Source organism: Acanthaster planci, linkage group LG08 (genome assembly GCF_054643075.1).
Source record: "Acanthaster planci isolate LZ-2023a linkage group LG08, COTS_SCS, whole genome shotgun sequence".
Taxonomy (NCBI): Eukaryota; Metazoa; Echinodermata; class Asteroidea; order Valvatida; family Acanthasteridae; genus Acanthaster; species Acanthaster planci.
In genome coordinates this window covers 1390253-1409450 of record NC_141784.1, presented here as the reverse complement: position 1 = coordinate 1409450, position 19198 = coordinate 1390253, and the positions used below count along the sequence as shown (strand labels likewise).

Here is a 19198-nt window from a genome sequence, read left to right as displayed (position 1 = left end):
TTCATCCTGTTGTATCGTCAACAAACCTTCAAAGTTTCACCCATAATAAACTAAAATAGAATTCCTATTCTGACTACATTCTAGGGCTGTGCCAAATATCTGAATATTCGATCAATTATCGAATGTTCAAACACTATATTCCAAATTTGAATATTCAAATTCAAAATTCATGACAAGGGAGACTTTTCTTTTGTTTTGCTTAAATGAGAAAAGTTGCACTATGGAGGCTTTTTTCAAGCAGATTTAAAAACGACATGAATGAAAGAATGAAAAACAACAGAAATCTTATGATTAAGAAAATAAATTATTCATTAAAAATTTTAAAAGGAATGAAAATTTTCAACAGGGCAAGAAGTAGTGTTGGTCTCTTAAATTTGGCTAAATCCTAGCTGGAGATGGATACTGGTGCTCCTAGACATGAGAAGATATTATAGTGATTATAATGCACCTGTACAATTGTGTGCATTATTGCAACTGATTGGGTATATGGTTTGTTCATCAATAATCTGCCGGTCAGTACGACCGAATTTTTTCGGATATTCAATCGAACTGAAGGTCGAATATTCGAATAGTGAATTGTTCAAATTGACTCAGCCCTACTACATTCAGAGTATTCAATATGAATAATCCAAAAATTACACAGAAAATCAACTGGTGGGAGAGAGTTGGATCAAATTTGGGACTTCCACATGAAGCCTTTAATAGCCTTTCTGACCAGTGAGGCTAAATTTTAGACCTTTTGTAAATACTGTGGAAAGGAAGGACATCAAAATGCCATCTCAGAAAACAAATTAACTTATGGCCCCCTTTTTGGGGGAGGGACATGGCCTCCTGAATCCATCAATGGGTCGGCTAAAGGGACATAAACGAAGCTGTCAGGGAAAAAACAAAATCAGAGATGAGGTGGGCATCACCAGCCCCCTTCAAGTCTGTCATTGGACAAAGTGTGAGCCTGAAATGCATATAAAACTGCTTTTCCCCCAAGAACTACTAAAAAGCTTTTTAAGATTTCGTTTACAGTGGTCCTGTCTGTCAGTACATGAACTAAGTCCTTAAAATTTACGATTCATTTGTTTTGACCGAGCATTTTGAGTTTTTCTGCTGATGACTGTAATTACATTGACAGTGTTTAACCACTTGGTCAAAGAGGGGGAGAGAAAGTAACTGGGCTTAACCTATCTGGCAGGACACTCTCACTGCATAGTTCAAGGGATACAGATTTGCCCCATTTGTCCCTAGACTCCACGTTGCACAGTCTACCAGCTTCTCCTCGTTTCCGTTGCCGCTCACATCGATCAGCGAAACCCACCGAGGTGTGGCCTGTCCTTCCTTTCTCTGGAGCAAGGTGTAGGACATGTTAGGCCCGGGCAGGCCCAACTCCCAACAAACGACGCTGCTCGCAGAGGCTGTCCACCGGCTGATGAACAGCACGTGCCATTGGCCTCTGAAAAGTACCTCCAACAGCCCTTCTTGTTCTGTTCTTCCACCGGCCAGACGAATTGGGAAATCTTCAGCTGTAAAACATCCAAGCAGGAGCACATGATACAAGGTGTCAGCATGGCTTGGCTGTAGCTTGAAAGCACATGCAACTCGATGGGACAGCCGTCAGCCACCACCTTAAACTCATGCATAATTTGAAGCAACAGCTGTGTAATTTGGACAGGGCTGAATGAGCCAGTTCGGTATTCCAACAATACCTAAAATGATGGGCGGACAGGGTCATTTGGCAACAGCAATGTGCCTGCGATGAGGTCCTATCAGTGAGGCCATACGCTGACTCCCGTGTATACTCTGTTCTCGAATGAACTTGCCTTTTTGACTTGAAATACCAACCTGGCTCATCAACTTTGCTCATCAACCTGGCTCATCAACTTTGCTCATCAACCTGGCTATCAACATCAGAACTCGACCAGGAGACACCACTACATGTAAATACATGCAATGTTTTTGTAACTAACTGCTTAGAAAGTTAAATATACCATAGGTTCCCACACCCCTCCCCCCCAAAAAAAACAAAACAAAAACAAAATCTTACAAATGTACCTATTTGGCATGACACACTTGCTACGTGCTGATTTTTACACGTGGAACCCCATGCTGGAAATGCACAGTCACTTAACCGGCTCTCATTTCCGTGGCAAGCGACATTCTCCATCAACACATGACCGGTCCCCTGGCCATAGAGGCCCAGTTGTCGACAGACGACACTGGCATCGGCCGCATCCCAACCTGTACTGCAGACACTTCCCCACTGGCCATTGAAGAGGATCTCAACCCGCCCTTCTGTCTCCGAGTCCCCACCCACAAGTCGGACTGGATATTCATCCTCTGTACAAAACGAGATAAAAGTCTGAAATGCACAGTACTCCATCCTTAACTGTTCATGATGTCTAGGAAATTTGTAAAAATGCAACTTTCCCAATGTTATGAGCATCATGGCACATTAAGATCCTCAAGCTATGTATCTCTAGGTTAAGACAAGAAAGTTGGGATAAATGCTGATCCAATTTCAGAAGAGAATGTGTACTCTGAGTTTACAATTCCCCATCACTGATTATCAGAACTCATTGACAGACCCGTTTATTACATTAATTCTGGCTTTTGCCAATCAGTGCACAGCGGAACAATCATGGCAATGGTTGACCATCAGTGAAAAAACACCAGAATCATTCACAAATTTTTCACGAGCATTGGCTGATTGGCTGGAGAACTGTTGAACTGGTGACCGTATACATGTACTAACAGATATTCCAGTCCAACTAAAGCATCTGTCCCTATAGTCAGGGCAATGGGGCAGTCTCATTGTTACTGTGCAACAGTTACGGTGCAGCAGTTAAGGATGTCCATGGCCATTTTCCAAAACTCAACTTCGGCTCCGTCTCAGGCTTCAACTTTTTTTTTAATTAATAGCTGACTATGAAGCTGTAAGTGCAGTAATCAGTCTAATAGTGCCACAGAACATCAAATAAGATGCAAGAGAGCCAAAAATTACAGTGTAATGTAATTTAAATGCTTCAAGCCCACAATCAGGGATTGGTTTTGGGAACAAAGTCTGAGACGGAGACGAAGTTGAGTAATGGAAAACGGCACAGGTGTTCTTTCACCATGGTAAGCATTGTAAGAGGGATGTCGGTGTATGGTATATATGCCACAGCATTTGCCAACGTCATTTTTCTTGTGGATACAAATCTGTATCTGTGATGAGGCGGAGCAACAGATATGTGTTAAATTTATAGCATGTCTGTGGGCGGAGCAGTATGGAGGGCCTGAATGGAGCGCCCTCACAGAGGACATGTTTGTTATTTTGATTTAATGACAATGAAGTACTACAGTGTCTACTCAAGCATTTTACACAGGAACCAAATGGCAATGAAGTACTACAGTGTCTACTCAAGCATTTAACACAGGAACAAAGACCTGTCCTCTGTGAGGGCGCTCCATGCAGCCCCTCTATTCCGGTCCATCCAGCTGCACATGCCCGACACTGATGCATGTGAAACGTGTCTGAGGTCATTTCGGCGTGCGAGCGAAGTGTGCCCACGTAGCATCAGAAAGTGAGAAAATGTCCTAAACTTAAGTCAAATTCTGTGAGGAAAAATATTGCAGCATTTACTTACAACCCAGAACTTTCCAGACTAGTTCCGTCAGGCTTTTTGTGCTCAGGTCTGAAGTGTATGTCTGTGCAACATGCGTATGACCACGGAAGAATCTCCTTCCTCCATGATGGTATGACATGTACAACCGTATGAAGAGCCATCTACCTGCAGCTGCAGGGCCCTACGGGGTACGGTACGGGTGCAGACCACTAATTCAAGTGAGAGTTTCTGGCCAGCTCGTTAGCATTAAAAGTGCCGCCCCCGCAGTATCTTTTGAAAAAGGAGATTGTTTGGCCCCCAAAATGGTGAGATTGTGTAAATCCGTGGCAGGATCAACTTCTTGGGTCTTTGAGATTTCATATGAAAGCAGAATGGCTAAAAAATGGTCCTAAGTGGCAGTGCCCCAGAAAGTTGAGGGTTGATGCCACTTGAAAAATGGCGCAATCAGACTTCGGAAAAATCACTTTTTAGGGGTGATTTTGTTTTGTAGGAATAATTAAAAATGTAATCAGTTAACCCACTAAAAAATTGAAAAGAAATTCAAAGATTAGTGACCAGACAAGAATTTTATTTGTGTTTCAGAAATCTGAGGCATGTTGGCGCGCATGTTATTGGGCCCTGAACAGTGCTGATTTTACTCTGTTTTGAATCGGGATTCAATTAGTGGACTGTACCACTGGCCCTACGTAACCTAGTGTGAAATTAGTGGCACACCTATCATGATGCGTAGGGTACCGGTTAAATGACCTTGTTTTTTGAAATACGGACCTGCCGGGCTCACTTGTGCCAGCAGACATGGCAGAATTTGGTTTTTATTGTGTGTCATGGATGAAATGCCAGGTGTTGGCGTATTTCTTTACAAATTGTGTCAAGATCACGCAGGACTGAGCCACGGCGGCGTATTAGTTGGTCTCGGGAAGCGGGGGGGGGGCAAATCCTGACGAAGCGAATGCGGCTTCACTTTGGGCTTATATAGCCTCACCCACAGTCCCGACATCCCTTTTTAATTATTTCGTGGTGTGCTTTTTTCTTAGGGTTTTGGTGCTACTATTTGATAAATAAAATATTTTTCCATTAATAGGCTTATTTGATCTGTCGGGGGGGGGGGGCAAGTTGCCCACCTGGTTGTAACTTGTCCCCCTAGCACCCCGCTGGATACGACACAGCTGAGCCACAGAAATTTGCCGACCAATTTATAATTGTCAGGACTGTCCCAACTTACTCCTAGAACTAAAAATGTGGGGTTTGTCGTCCACAGCATGCAGCACTCGAGTCCAGCGGCACAGTGTACGAGGATACATTAACTGGAGCATAGGGCCTAACCATGATCAGACCATGATGGTGCATTCCACTAAATGGGTAGATTTCTACGCGCGAGCTCATTAATATTTTGTGATCCCATGGGGATTTTGCAATAAGAGGTGCCATTATCGGGAGCGATCATAGAGATATTCATAAATCACGACTTTGGGACTGGCGTCCAACTCGGCGTATTTTGCACTCAAAAACCTCCAGCCCGCGGGCCTAATTTGCATAGAGGCGGGCGGCTACATTGAGGGCTCTGCGCATAGTTTTACTCCTATTCTGGGGTGTTTTCGGCAAATGGCGAATAAAAAATTCGCGTGGCTAATCCCTATAAAACTTAAAAGAAAGCTTCTGGTCATAATCTTGAATGTTCAAAGGGAAGACCGAGGCCAACCTCTCCTTGAAACTGAGAGTCACCAGGCGGTGTTTCTGTCCGATTTTTCACTGTTTTCTATGGGCGCGTATTTAAGGTGTGATGCAACCTGTAACATGTTTTTTTTTTTTAATATGTAGCTCTATGGTTGTACCTGATTGTAAGAATAAACTTCTGTGCTGATGGCACCATACTTTGATTATGGGTTAATCAGTCATGGTTAACGTGTGTTCTTTTCTGCATAGCTGTCAGCGTACCAGTAAGCCCAGTCCCACTGGCTCTGTACAAAAATAGGACCTCCAAAAAAGTAGCATTGCAGCAGTAGGCTCCTACATTTTTGTACACACAGTGGTACACGGGACATCTTTCTACAAAAAAAATTAACTACGTAGCCCATGCTGAACCTTAGGTTGTACCTCAGTGTCCTTATTGAACAACGTCTAGCCTGACTGTGTAATAACATGTTAATGCATTGTGATTCTTTCGATGAATGTTCGTAGTGTTAGTCGATTCTAGGCCTAATTGGTAAAGAGTCTATGTGTACGCGGCTAGCCACACACGCACCAATTGGACAATGTGCACAAGGAATGTTCCACAAAAATTTGTCAAAATTTAATATGTTCATGTTCAGCCCATCTTGCATCTTTATCCAAGTTACATTTTATTTATAAATAACATGATCACGTCATCGTTTATGCCATTTCACATACGTCAGTCTGTGTACAAGCCCGGTGTTGGAGTAAAGATTTTGATTCTCAAGGCCGGCGGTTGAATAAAACAAGTATATTTTGGACAAATTGTACGAGTTAAAGAAAAAGGAAGATATTATCTCGATTTTGTATTGTGTGTGCACGATCACAACTTTTCTGCAGGAATTCATCGTGTGCGATGCACCATGCCATTTCGGCCAGCAACTGTCCAAAATTGATGCGTTTCTGAATTTGAAAGGCCCATTCTGGTCCAGAAACAACTTGCAATCCTATGGGATTTTTCTTATTTCCTAATTCCGTTAATGGCTCGAAAAATGTAACGATGATCCCTCAGACCCCAACAGAAAGGATCCCAGATCTCAAAGATCTCGAAGAAAATGAAAGACTCAAATTCTTCCATGATGCGTTGTGTTGTTTTGTTTCATGCACATTGCGCACGCGCCGCATTTTGAAGCTATGCTATATATGCGCGCTCTTTTCGCTGGTGAAAAAAGGTTAAGAAATGCAATCATACAATGTTGTCTTTGCGCAGCATAGATAATTCACAAACAGTTCATGCGCTGTTAGCTCGGCGTCCCTGATAGTTCAGCTTGTTGCCACTTTGAGATCTGGGATCCTTAAATTAGGATATAGAAGTTGAGGGTATAAAGTTAACAGACCTCAATTCCCCGCATACGCATAAGCACAGGCACGCATGAACCCAGATAATCCTGGCCAAAATTGTTGGAGTACGTGCACTAGCCACACCCTCCCCAGGTTGCACCGACCATGGCCAATGAGACACAACATTGACCGGAGATGGGGATGGGAGGTCTGGTCAATGTTTGAGATTTGGCTGGGATAGACACAGTTTAATCCATGGCTTTGAATGGACACCCGCCTATTCTAGGGCTATCATTCATGATTGTGCAAGAACAACCCCCATAGGCCTACACTGGTTATGAGTCGATATCCGAATGACTGGTCTTGATTTTTGCTATGTTTCCGCAGAAGTTCTTGCGGAGGTTTACAACCACTCCAAAGACGGTATTGCCTCATGCCGTTTTCATGCATAGCAACTAGGGAAATACAAAATGGTCAATACTTGTATTTGATTTTTCTTTGAAACTTTTGAGAACTGGCAGGTAAATTTTGGCGGTATTCTGTTTTGAGTTCGAAAGGGGACATAGGCCTACTTGACTAAGTAACTTGGGTGACTTTTCCCGTGTCATTTTTGTAACTGGAATACTGATATAAAAATTTATGGCTGATGAGGCACGGATTAACTAGATATAAATGACAACATTAAGTTTCAGTCGGACCCAAATTAAATGTGACGTGAGTTACCTGGGGATGAAAAACTGAATGAACTCTGCGCCGTGATACAGCGGTTGTATACAGCTTTTGGGGCGTGAGTAGAGAAAAACTTTACTGATTTGACATCCTGTGGATTCTCTCTGTCATTTTCTGTTGTTAAAATTCTAACAACTATATAGGGATTGTTTGGTTTTTGCTTTGTTTTGCTTTTATTTGATCGGTTTGGTGCTTGCATTTTTGGGGCAGATTTTTCTAGCCAATTGGCGTGACGAAAAAAGACTAATCCAATACAAGTGGGACATACCTTTTGTGAAAATTTCTTTTTCAAACTATCAAATGATTCCTCAATTGAAAGCAAGCGAAATTTGTAATGAATGGTTTTCCATCGATAAAATAAGGAGGTGAGTGTCGCCAGACTCTGCCACCCCTAGATCTGTTTCTCTTAAACCACCAATAAAATATATTCACTATATAGATACGCCTCTGCTTTTATATTGAGATCACTTATAGCAGAAATGGACCCGAACACGGTTGAGATCGGTTTTATTGTCAAACATTTCAGAAATTAAGATTATAGATTTTCTAAAAAGTCAGATCCATGTATTCAACCCAGAAAAATGCCTTGGGGTTTTGCGCTAAGGTAATTAAAAAAAAATAGGCGAGGGAAAATCTAAAACTTATGTGGTGTTGACCAAGCATTCAGGCGCACGGACTCCTGAAATTCGCAAGGAATCGAAGTTACCGGCTTTCATATAGGACTCTTCTGGGCTCTCGGGGTTCCCGGCCCACCACACTTCCTGCCTGCCCATCCATTTAACCCCCAAAAGGGTTCGAGCGGCCATGCAAGGGAGGAAACGAGACAGGCCCCTAAGCCCTGGCCGCCGAGTCGGCCATACGTCTCGAACCTGTACTAAGGCACTCACCTGGACTGGACGGCTAAGGTATTAATTAAGCTAACACTCACACTATCCCTAACTCCAACCCTAACCTTACTATCCCTACCCCTTCTATCCCTAACCCTAACCCTATCCCGAAATTCCCAAACCCAACGCTATCCCTAACCCTACAATCCCTAACCATTTTTATTTTTAATATGTTGACTTCAGTTGTCGTATTTTCAGTTGTGTCAGACGTTGATATATAGCAAAAACTATCCCTTTCTCTACACCATCACACTAACCCTAACCCGAACCCTACTATCGCTAACACCATATGCAACCCTATACCGAACTCTACTATACCTAACCCTATCCCTAACCCCAACTCTCTACCTAACCCTAATATCCCTAACCCCATCCCTATCCCTACTATCCCTAACCCTAAGTCCAACTCTATAGCAAACCCTACTATCCCTAACCCAGTGTTGTAGTCGAGTACTTTCCGAGTACCAACGTTCTCCGCAAAATACTGAACTGGGTAAGAGGGAATAAAGCCAGAGTGCACAGGCATTAGATGGTAAATGTGCAAAGTATAGATTACAAAATAAATGTTCGACTTCGGACACTTCCAGTTGTGTAAAATTTAAGTTTTAAGAAGAAAAGTACTCGGAGGCCGAGTACTTTCCGAGTACTTTTGTCCTAAAAAAATAATTTTAATCAAACAGTGATGGTCTGAAGTCATTATATTGCTTTGTAATCTTACCTTTATGCATGTATCATCAAATGCCGATGTACTTCAGCTTTGTTCCCCCCTAACTAGTTAAATATTTCGTAGAGAACTTGGTTCTCAAAAAGTACTCGACTACATGACTGCCCTAACCCCCACCCTATCCCTAACCCTACTATACCTAACCGTAACCCGAACAAGAAGCCTGCTCTCCCAATTCCCAACCCTAACACTATAACCCTACTATCCTTAACCCTTCCCCTAATCCTAACCCCAACCCTATCCCTAACAACATAACCCGAACCCTAACCCACAATCCCTAACCCGAACCCTACTATCCCTAATCCTAGTCAGCACCCAATCCCTAACCTTGCTAACCCGACTATCCCTATTCCTAACCCTATCCCGACCTCCTCTTACCCTACTATCCCTAACCCCAACCCTATACCAAACCCTGCTATCCCTAACCCTATCCCTAACCCAACCCTACCATCCCTTACCCTAACCCCACAATCCCTAACCCGAACCCAGTGCCTAATCCTGCTAACCCTAACCCTACTATCCCTAACCCTAATATCCCCAACCCCATCCCTATCCTTACTATCCCTAACCCTAAGTCCAACCCTGCAGCAAACCCTAACTTTCCCTAACCCCCGCCCGATCCCTAACCCTGCTATACCTAACCCGAACAAGAAGCCTACTATCGGAATTCCTAACCCTAAAACTATAACCCTACTATCCTTAACCCTACCCCTAACCCCATTCTCGAGCCCTTGTAATCCTAACCCCAACCCTATACTGAACCCTACTATTCCTAAACCTAACCCAAACCATATCCCTAACCACACAATCCCTAACCCTAATTCTGCCATTTCTAACCCTAACCGCAATCCGAACCCAATCCCTAACCCTGCTAACCCTACCCCTACTATCCCTACACCCAACCTTATAGCAAACCCTACTATCCCTAACCCTAACCTATAACAAACCCTATAGCAAACCCTACTATTCCTAACCCCCACGTTATCCCTAACCCAACACTACCATTCGTAGCCCTACTATTCTTAACGCTAACCCCAACCATATTCCAGAACTTTTCAAATCCTAAACCCAACCCTATACCGAACGTTTAGCCTACTATTCCTAACCCTAACCCCAACCATATCCCTAACCACACATCCCTAACGCTAACCCACAGTCCCTAACCCGAACCCTACTATCCCTAACCCTAGTCCGAACCCAATTCCTAACCTTACTAACCCAACTATCCCTATTCCTAACCCTATCCCGACCTCAACTAACCCTATCCCTACTATCCTTAACCCCAACCCTATAACAAACCCTACTATCCCTAACCCTATCCCGACCTCCACAAACCCTAACCGTATTATCCCTAACCCCAACCCTATAGCAAACCCTACTATTCCTAACCCTATCCCTAACCCAACCCTACCATCCCTAACCCTAACCCCACAATCCCTAACACTAAGCCGAACCCAATCCCTAATTCTGCTAACCCTAACCCTACTATCCCTAACCCTAAACCCACAATCTCTAACCCTAACCCTTTAATCCCGAACCCGAACCCTAATATCGCTAACCCCTACCCTAACTCTACTATCCCTAACCCTATCCCTTACCCCAACCCTATACCTAACCCATTCCTCTCCCTACTATCCCTGAGCCCAACCCTACAGCAAACCCCAATATCCCTAACACCCACCCTATCCCTAACCCTACTAACCCTAACCCTACTATCCATAACCCATTCCTATCCCTACTATCCCTGAGCCCAACCCTACAGCAAACCCCAATATCCCTAACACCCACCCTATCCCTACTATCCCTAACCCTACTATACGTAACCCTAACCCTACTACCCCTAACCCCACAATCCCTAACCCGAACCTGAACCCTACTATCGCTAACCCTAACCCTCTACCCAACTTACTTTCCCTAACCCTATCCCTAACCCCAGCCCTATACCTAACCCTAACATCCCTAACCACATTCCTATCCCTACTATTCCTTAGCCCAACCCTATAGGAAACCCTACTATCCCTAACCCCCCACCCTAGGGGTTAGGGTTAGAGGTTATGGTTAGGGTTAGTGTCAGGGGTTAGGGTTATGGTTAGTAGGGTTTGCGATAGGTTAGGGTTAGGATTAGGGTTAGGGTTAGTGTTAGGGGTTAGGGTTAGGGCTTAGGGTAAGTGTTAGGGGTTAGGCTTAGGGTTAGGGTAGGGTTAGGGTTAGGAATAGGGTTGGGGTTAGGGGTAGGGATAGTAGGGTAAGTATTAGTATGGTCAGTGTTAAGGATAGTAGGGTTAGCGATAGGGTGGGGGTTAGGGATAGTAGGGTTTGCTTTAAGGTTTGCTATAGGTTTTTGTTAGGAATAGTAGGGTTAGGGATAGGGTTAGGGTTAGGGTTTAGGGTTAGGGTTAGTGTTATTGGTTAGGGTTAGGGTTTAGGGACAGTGTTAGGGTTATGGTTAGTAGGGTTTGCGATAGGTTGGGGTTAGGGATAGTGGGGTTAGGGATAGGGTTAGGGTCAGTGGAGGTCGGGATAGGGTTTGAAATAGGGATAGTAGGGTTAGCAAGATTAGGGATTGGGTTCGGATTAGTGTTAAGGAGAGTAGGGTTGGGTTTAGGGTTAGGGATTGTGGGTTAGGGATAGCAGGGTTAGGGATAGTAGGGTTTGCTATAGGATTGGGGTTAGGGATAGTGGGGCTAGGGATAGGGTTAGTGGAGGTCGGGATGGGGTTAGGAATAGGGATAGTAGGGCTAGCAAGATTAGGGATTGGGTTCGGACTAAGGTTTGGGGCCAGTAGGGTTTGGGTTAGTGTTAAGGATTGTGGGTTAGGGATAGGGTTAGGGCTATGGTTAGGGTTAGGGATAGTAGGGTTTGCTATAGGGTTGGAGTTAGGGTTAGGGATGGTTGGGTTAGTATTAGTATGGTCAGTGTCAGGGATAGTAGGGTTAAAGATAGGGTTAGGTTTAGTGTTAGGGGTTAGGGTTAGGGGTTAGGGTTAGGGATGTATGGTTAGGGTTAGTGTTAGCGGTAGGGTGAGGGGTTAGGGTTAGGGCTTAGGGTTAGTGCTAGGGGTTAGGGTTAGGGCGTGGGGTTAGGGTTAGGGTAGGGTTAGGGCTAGGGATAGGGTTAAGGATGTATTGTTAGGGATAGGGTTAGGGTTAGGGTTCGGGTTAGGGTTAGGGGTAAGGGATACTGTTAGGGGTTAGGGTTTAGGATTAGGGTTAGTGTTAGGGGTCGGGGTTAGGGTTTTGGTTAGTAGGGTTTGCGATGGGTTAGAGGTAGGGTTAGGGTTTGTGTTAAGGGTTGGGGTTAGGGTTAGGGTTAGGACTTACGGTTAGTTTTAGGGGTTAGGGTTAGGGCTTAGGGTTAGGGTTAGTAGGGTTTGCAATAGGTTAGGGTTGGGGTGTAGGGTTAGTGTTAGTTCTTAGGGTTAGGGGTTAGGGTTACAGTTAGGGTTAGGGTTAGTGTTAGGGGTTAGGGTTATGGTCAGTGGAGGTCAGGATAGGGTTAGAAATAGGGATAGTAGGGTTAGCAAGATTAGGGATTGGGTTTCGACTAGTGTTAAGGAGAGTAGGGTTGGGTTTAGGGTTAGGGATTGTGGGTTAGGGATAGCAGGGTTAGGGATAGTAGGGTTTGCTATAGGATTGGGGTTAGGGATAGTGGGGCTGGGGATAGGGTTGGGGTTAAAGGAGGTCAGGATGGGGTTAGGTATAGGGATAGTAGGGCTAGCAAGATTAGGGATTGGGTTCGGACTAGGGTTAGGGAGAGAAGGGTTCGGGTTAGTGTTAGGGATTGTGGGTTAGTTTTAGGGATGTATGGTTAAGGATAGGGTTAGGGTTAGGGGTTAGGTTTAGGGTTATTGGTTAGGGTTAGGGTTTAAGGTTAGTGTTAGGGTTATGGTTAGTAAGGTTTGCGATAGGTTAGGGTTAGGGGTAAGGGATAGTGTTAGGGGTTAGGGTTTAGGATTAGGGTTAGTGTTAGGGGTTAGGGTTATGGTTAGTAGGGTTTGCAATAGGTTAGGGTTAGGGTGTAGGGTTAGTGTTAGGGGTTAGGGGTTAGTGTTAGGGCTTAGGGTTAGTGTTAGGGGTTAAGGCTTAGGGTTAGTAGGGTTTGCGATAGGTTAGGGTTGGGGTGTAGGGTTAGTTGTTAGGGTTAGGGGTTAGGGTTAGTACGGTTTGCGATAGGTTAGGGTTAGTGTTAGTTGTTAGGGGTTAGGGTTAGAGTTAGGGTTAGTGTTAGGGGTTAGGGTTAGGGTCAGTGGAGGTCAGGATAGGGTTAGAAATAGGGTTAGGGTTAGGGGTTAGGGTTAGTGTTAGGGGTTAGGGTTAGTGTTAGGTGTTAGAGTTAGGGGTTAGGGTTAGGGCTTATGCTTAATGTTAGGGGTTAAGGTTAGGGCTTAGGGTTAGGGTTAGGGTTAGTGTTAGGGTTAGTGTTAGGGGTTAGGGATGTATGGTTAGGGTTAGTGTTAGGTGTTAGGGTTAGGCTTTAGGGTTAGGGTTAGGGATGTATGGTTAGGGATAGGGTTGGGTTAGGGTTAGGGTTAGGGCTAGGGTTAGGGTTAGGGTTAGGGATGTATGGTTAGGGATAGGGTTGGGGTTAGGGATAGTAGGGTTAGTATTAGTGTGGCCAGTGTTAAGGATAGTAGGGTTAGCGATATGGTGGGGGATAGGGATAGTAGGGTTTGCTTTAAGGTTTGCTATAGGTCGGGGTCAGGGATAGTAGGGTTAGGATTAGGGGTTAGGGTTAGGGGTTAGGGTTAGGGTTAGTGTTATTGGTTAGGGTTAGGGTTAGGTTTATGGTTAGTAGGGTTTGTGATAGGTTAGGGTTAGGGTTAGGGGTAAGGGATAGTGTTAGGGGTTAGGGTTTAGGAATAGGGTTAGTGTTAGGGGCTGGGGTTAGGGTTATGGTTAGTAGGGTTTGCGATGGGTTAGGGTTAGAGTTAGGGTTAGTGTTAGGGGTTAGGGTTAGGGTTAGAGTTAGGGTTACTGTTAGGGGATAGGGTTAGTGTTGGGGGTTAGGGGTTAGGGTAAGGGTTAGGGTTAGGGATGTATGGTTAGGGTTAGTGTTAGCGGTAGGGTTAGGGTTAGGTCTTAGGGTTAGTGTTAGGGGTTAGGGCTTAGGGTTAGGGTAGGGTTAGGGTTAGGGATGTATGGTTAGGGATAGGGTTGGGGTTAGGGATAGTAGGGTTAGTATTAGAATGGTCAGTGTTAAAGATAGTAGGGTTAGCGATAGGGTGGGGGATAGGGATTTTAGGGTTTGCTTTAGGGTTTGCTATAGGTTGGGGTCAGGGATAGTAGGGTTAGGGATAGGGTTAGGGTTAGGGTTAGTGTTATTGGTTAGGGTTTAAGGTTAGTGTATCCTTTTTCGTATCAGTGAGGATTTCCTCCAGATTTCCTAGCAAGCAAATTTTGAACAATTTTAAAGGACCAGGGTCATGCAAACTTTCTACTTCAAGAAGCAAAGTGGGGTATACATACCTCCTGGAGAAACTTCGGGGCTCCCGAGAAGCCCTGTTACCAAAAAGATAGACATCATCACCAACATCTTGGAGGAGTAGTCGCTGCAACTGACTGATATTATCATCGCTGAACGGTGTGTCATCTGGTGAGAACCACGGCCTGTTTGTTGCCGAAGTTGGGATGAGATCACTACAGACTACAACAAAGTATTGCTATGATATACACCGCGGCCCGATACTGCCAGATTGTTTTATACAGGGTCCTGTGTTGAAGCTGTGCATCGCCCCAAAGCGCGCCATGAATTGAATCCAGTCCAGCGAAGAGTGCCTCAGTCTGGATATTCCTGTCATCCCTCATGTATATATGAATCTCTATACGCGATGTTGCCATGGTAATGGAAGTTCCCAAAATGTAAGCAACAAAGACGTCATAGTATTGAAAGCTATATGAAACTCTGAGTGTCCAAAATGGACTTACCTTGGGACAACTCCTCAGGAAAGGCTCCATTGTTCATAAAAGTGTGAGTATTTACACCGATAATGAGGAACCATTAACAGAATGTGGGAGTCAACGGCGCAAACATGGGCCGGTTGAAAAGAAAAATTCTAAGAGCAAAACACAATTTTGATACCGAGCCAAATTCAGTGAAGCCCGTCTGACGTGATTTTATTTTGCGACAAAAAACTTGGCATGAAGCGTTATCCAAAAAATAATTGTGAAAGGAAACTTGGCAGCAAAAGGCAGCAGCCACTCAAAAAGCAAGCAGTAAATTTTGTACGTGCTGAGAAAGTTTGATGTTTTAGCCGCGACAAAAAAATGAGGTCTCACATGAAAATCATTGTCAAATATGATAATGCATTCCCATAACTCGATTACTTCAACTAACTCGTACTTGAAAATTATAATAACACGGCAATTTCTCTTTCTGGGGAAACAGCTTTAATGCAATGGCTGCAGAGCTTTTTCTTTTCACGTCACAATTGTAGTTTTGGTCTGCCAGTTGTTAATTTATGGCGTGCCGTCAGTAGCAACCCTAACCCTAATCTCTAACTCTAACCCGTAGCCCTAACCCTAACGCTATCCAAACCTCTAACCCTAACCCCTAACCCTAACAACCCTAACCCTAATCTCTAACCCTAACCCGTAACCTTAACCCTAACGCTATCCAAACCTCTAACCCTAACAACCCTAACCCTATCCCTAACGATATCCAAATCTCTAGCCCTTACCCTAAGCCCAACACTAACCGTAGACATAACCCTATCCTCATCCCTGACCGTAACCCCTCACCCTAACCCTATCTCTACCCTAACACTAACCTAAGCCCGTCCCTCACCCTAACCCCTAAATCACCATCCCTAACCCTATCCAAATCCCTAACGCTAACCGTAACCAACCCATAAAAGAACCTCTACCCTAACCCTATCCCCACCCTAACCCAATCCAAACCCTAACCCTGACCCTAACCCTATCCCCATCACTCATCCTAACCCTAACAACCCTAACCCCAATCTCTAACTCTAACCCCTAACCCTAACGCTATCCAAATATCTAACTCTAACCCCAACACTAACCGTAACCCTAACCATAACCCCTCACCCTAACCCTATCTCTACCCTATCACTAAATTATCCCCGTCCATAACCCCTAACCCCATCTCTATCACCATCTCTATCACGCCGCATTTTTGAGGGTATGCTATAATTATGCGCGCTCTGTTCGGTGAAATCCAATCATTACAATGTTGTCTTTGCGCAGCATAGATAATTCACAAACATTTCATGTGCAGTGAGCAAAGTGTCCCTAACACTTCAGCTTGTTCCCACTTTTAGTAAAAGTTGAAATCTGGGTCCCTTAAATTCTATTGTCCTATATCGACGATGATAAAGTTAGAAGGGCATATCTTTTGTGAGTATTTTGTGAGTATTGAAATATCAAATGAATCTGCGGTGAAAGCAAACGAAATTTGTAATTATGACAAATGAAAGTGTTTTTCCATCAAAATAAGCAGGCGAATGCCGCGAGACAGTTCCACCTCTGGATCTGTTACTGTTAAACCATCAACGATAAACATTCACTAAATATTGAGATCACTTGAAAGAAATCGACGCAAACACGGTCGGGATTGGTTTTATTGTCGAAAATGTAAGAAATTAAGATTATAAATGGAAAAAAAAAATCAGTCCCTTTAACTCACTGTATTCAACCTAGAAAATTGCCTTGTGGTGTCTGCGCCAAGAGAAAAGAAAATAAAATGTAGTGAGGGAAAAATCCAAAAGTTATGCGGTGTTGACCAAGCATTCAGGCGCACGGACTCCTGAAATTCGCAAGGAATCGCAGTTACCGGCTTCCATATAGGACTCTTCTGGGATCTCGGGGTTCCCGGCCCACCGCACTTCCTCCCTGCCCATCCATTTAACCCAAAAAGGGTCGAGCGGCCATGCAAGGGAGGAAACGAGACAGGCCCCTAAGCCCTGGTCGCCGAGTCGACCATACGTCTCGAACCTGTACTTAGGCGCTCACCTGGACTTCGCGGACAGTCCCAGCAGTAGAGCTTATCCATTAGGCTAAGGTACTGTTGGTATTTGACGAGGGTGAAGTCTCTTATAGCTACTGACCTGCAGAAAGTGTTGGGAAAATAAAAAAACCACCGCTGGGATTCGAACCCACTGTCTGACGATCACATAACCACGAGCTTAACCACTCGGCCATTACAGAGGATTGCTTTTTTCCGTTCATATTCAGAAGATAGCAAAACCATTAGCCTTCATGCATAGGAATTTGCTGTGTAAAGACTGAGCGACTAAAACGCAACAATAGTGTATCATGTAGCAAAAATGCACCTACATACGCACACAAATAATGGTCATCAACATTAAGCGTTCGTCTTCCAAACACCCTTTCCTAGGTAATTTAAATGCGTGCGCTTCAGCATGTGAAAGTAACTGGACTACCGTCACGTCTGGGCACGTCTATATGCTTGAACTCTTTCATATATACTTTTGTGTTGTGAATGAAAGGCCATTTTTTTCTTTTGGGAAAGGGGGGTTCTTACAAGCATAAAATGACAGCGGAAGGTTGAATCAAGAAACCCAACGGTTCTGCTAAATAACGCATTATGCTGTGTGGCAAAAATACACCTATATACACACAAATACTGGTCATCAACATCAAGTGTTCGTCTTCCTGACACCCTCTCCTAAAATGCGCGCGCATCAATTTGAGAAAGTCCCTGGACTACGTCTGGGAACATTGTCTACATGACTGAACTATAGTTTGATGTTGTGAATGACAGGCCATTTTGTCCTTTTTTGTGGGATGGGGGGATCTTCACTAACAAACAACACGTTATGTCGTGTGGTGGATCTGATGGTGGTTTAAATTCAGACACGTTGCTCTGTGAAGAGAGCCTCTTCACAGAAAATTCCTTCGCTATGAAGATGTAGTTGAAAAGTGAGCAGTCTTCCTGTCGTTGTAAATTGTTGATGTGAATACATGGCAAACACTATGCCTAACCCTAATACAGGAGTACCATGTGCTCATGAATATAGGAATACTCGTTGACATAAAAACAAAAAGTTAATAAAACATCCTTTGAAAATACTCAAACAAAAGTTGGATTATTCATCTTGATCGTAACTATACATGCGTTGGTGAGTTTGAAGAAACGTGCACTATCGGCTTCCACCTTATTTTAGTCGTTTATTTATTCTAACCTGCCTACACAAATCTCAAAGCTGAAATGCGAAACTTGGGATATCTCGGCAAACAATGGTCTCCCACTTCTCCCACGATCAAATGAGTCATATGATGCTGGGAACATTCTGAAATCTACAACCGGAGGGATGAAAGAGCCATTGTGTGATATTACCAGAAAAAGACTAATTCCAAAATAAAAAAGAAAACACTGCACTTAGAACATGGGAAACGATAGTTAAACGTTCAGCATTATAAGCAGAGGTTACACAGATGTAAAAATTATGTCAAATGTCATCAGAAAAGTAAAAGCCTAGCCATTCAAGAACGTTCTATGTTTGAATACAATATATCTTATTGGTATATCTTTCATCATGGCCACACTAATTACAGGAAACGTTTTTACACGATTCACCAGCAACTGTTTCACGATGTACATGACAGTAAAATGTCATAAAATGGCATCACCAGTTGAAGCACTTCGCGTAGAGGGGGGAGCTATATTTCCTTTGGCCTCAGGCCTCGGGACTCAGACTCTCGTTTGGTCACTCACACTCACTCGTTGTTGCCTGCCAGTCGTTCTTATGGCGTGACGGCAATGCAGAAGTAAAGGAAAAGTTCAAAACCAAAAATAAAAGAAAAATTCCTACCTATCAAAAGCCCCAATCAATAGATAGCACCCCCAAATGATAGACTACTCGAAAAAACCAAACCAAAACCAAGCCTAACCAAACCAAACCGGTACAGCAGGGACCCCAGACAAATCAGCAAATTGTGTATAACTCATCTTCTGAAATGCACACTTGATAGCACGACTGCATGGGTCTTGAGGTTCTGCAACCCAGTACAAGTGTCGCGCAGCTCCGTGGATCTTTTTTTATCCCATTTGCCTGTACTATACTGTAATAAGTAATAAATAGAAAAAGTTCGGTGGAAGACTTCTACTTTTTGTTTTACAGTGTGTTTCTTTTATGGATTGATAAACTTGTGCATTATTTGTGTTCCTTCTTTGAGACTGGATAAGTAATCCTCAGCTTTGAAAATGTGGATTTGATAAACTTAATGATTAAAAACGAAAAGTCCACCGGCTAAGTTTCCTTTTTTTTTCTTTTTTTTTTGAATTTTGAA

General features: G+C 43.8%; 1 protein-coding gene across 2 annotated transcripts; it reads right to left on the bottom strand.

Moving 5' to 3' along the window:
- Positions 1–597: 597 nt before the first annotated feature.
- On the bottom strand, positions 598–14672 carry LOC110978104 (neurotrypsin-like). 2 transcript variants are annotated; one of them, XR_002598020.2, is made up of 3 exons: positions 3618–4072; positions 2044–2328; positions 598–1514 (listed from the first exon to the last, which is right to left on the bottom strand). XR_002598020.2 is itself a non-coding variant. In XM_022232816.2 (3 exons), exons 1-3 carry the CDS (start codon positions 14514–14516, stop codon positions 1171–1173), a joined length of 753 nt encoding a protein of 250 aa, XP_022088508.2. In that variant the 5' UTR covers positions 14517–14672; the 3' UTR covers positions 598–1170. The 2 variants fall into 2 exon arrangements, 1 of the variants encoding a protein (XP_022088508.2); XM_022232816.2 differs by lacking the exon at positions 3618–4072 and adding an exon at positions 14393–14672.
- Between the last annotated feature and the right edge of the window lie 4526 nt (positions 14673–19198).

What these genes read in the sequence shown, in the direction of transcription:
- LOC110978104 (XM_022232816.2), bottom strand. Translation starts at nt 14,516, where the DNA reads ATGACACACCGTTCAGCGATGATAATATCAGTCAGTTGCAGCGACTAC. An exon ending in CCCCGAAGTTTCTCCAGGAG is followed by an intron (nt 2,329 to 14,392) that starts GTATGTATACCC and finishes CGTTTTGTACAG; the next exon opens with AGGATGAATATCCAGTCCGA. An exon ending in AAGTGTGTCATGCCAAATAG is followed by an intron (nt 1,515 to 2,043) that starts GTACATTTGTAA and finishes GATGTTTTACAG; the next exon opens with CTGAAGATTTCCCAATTCGT.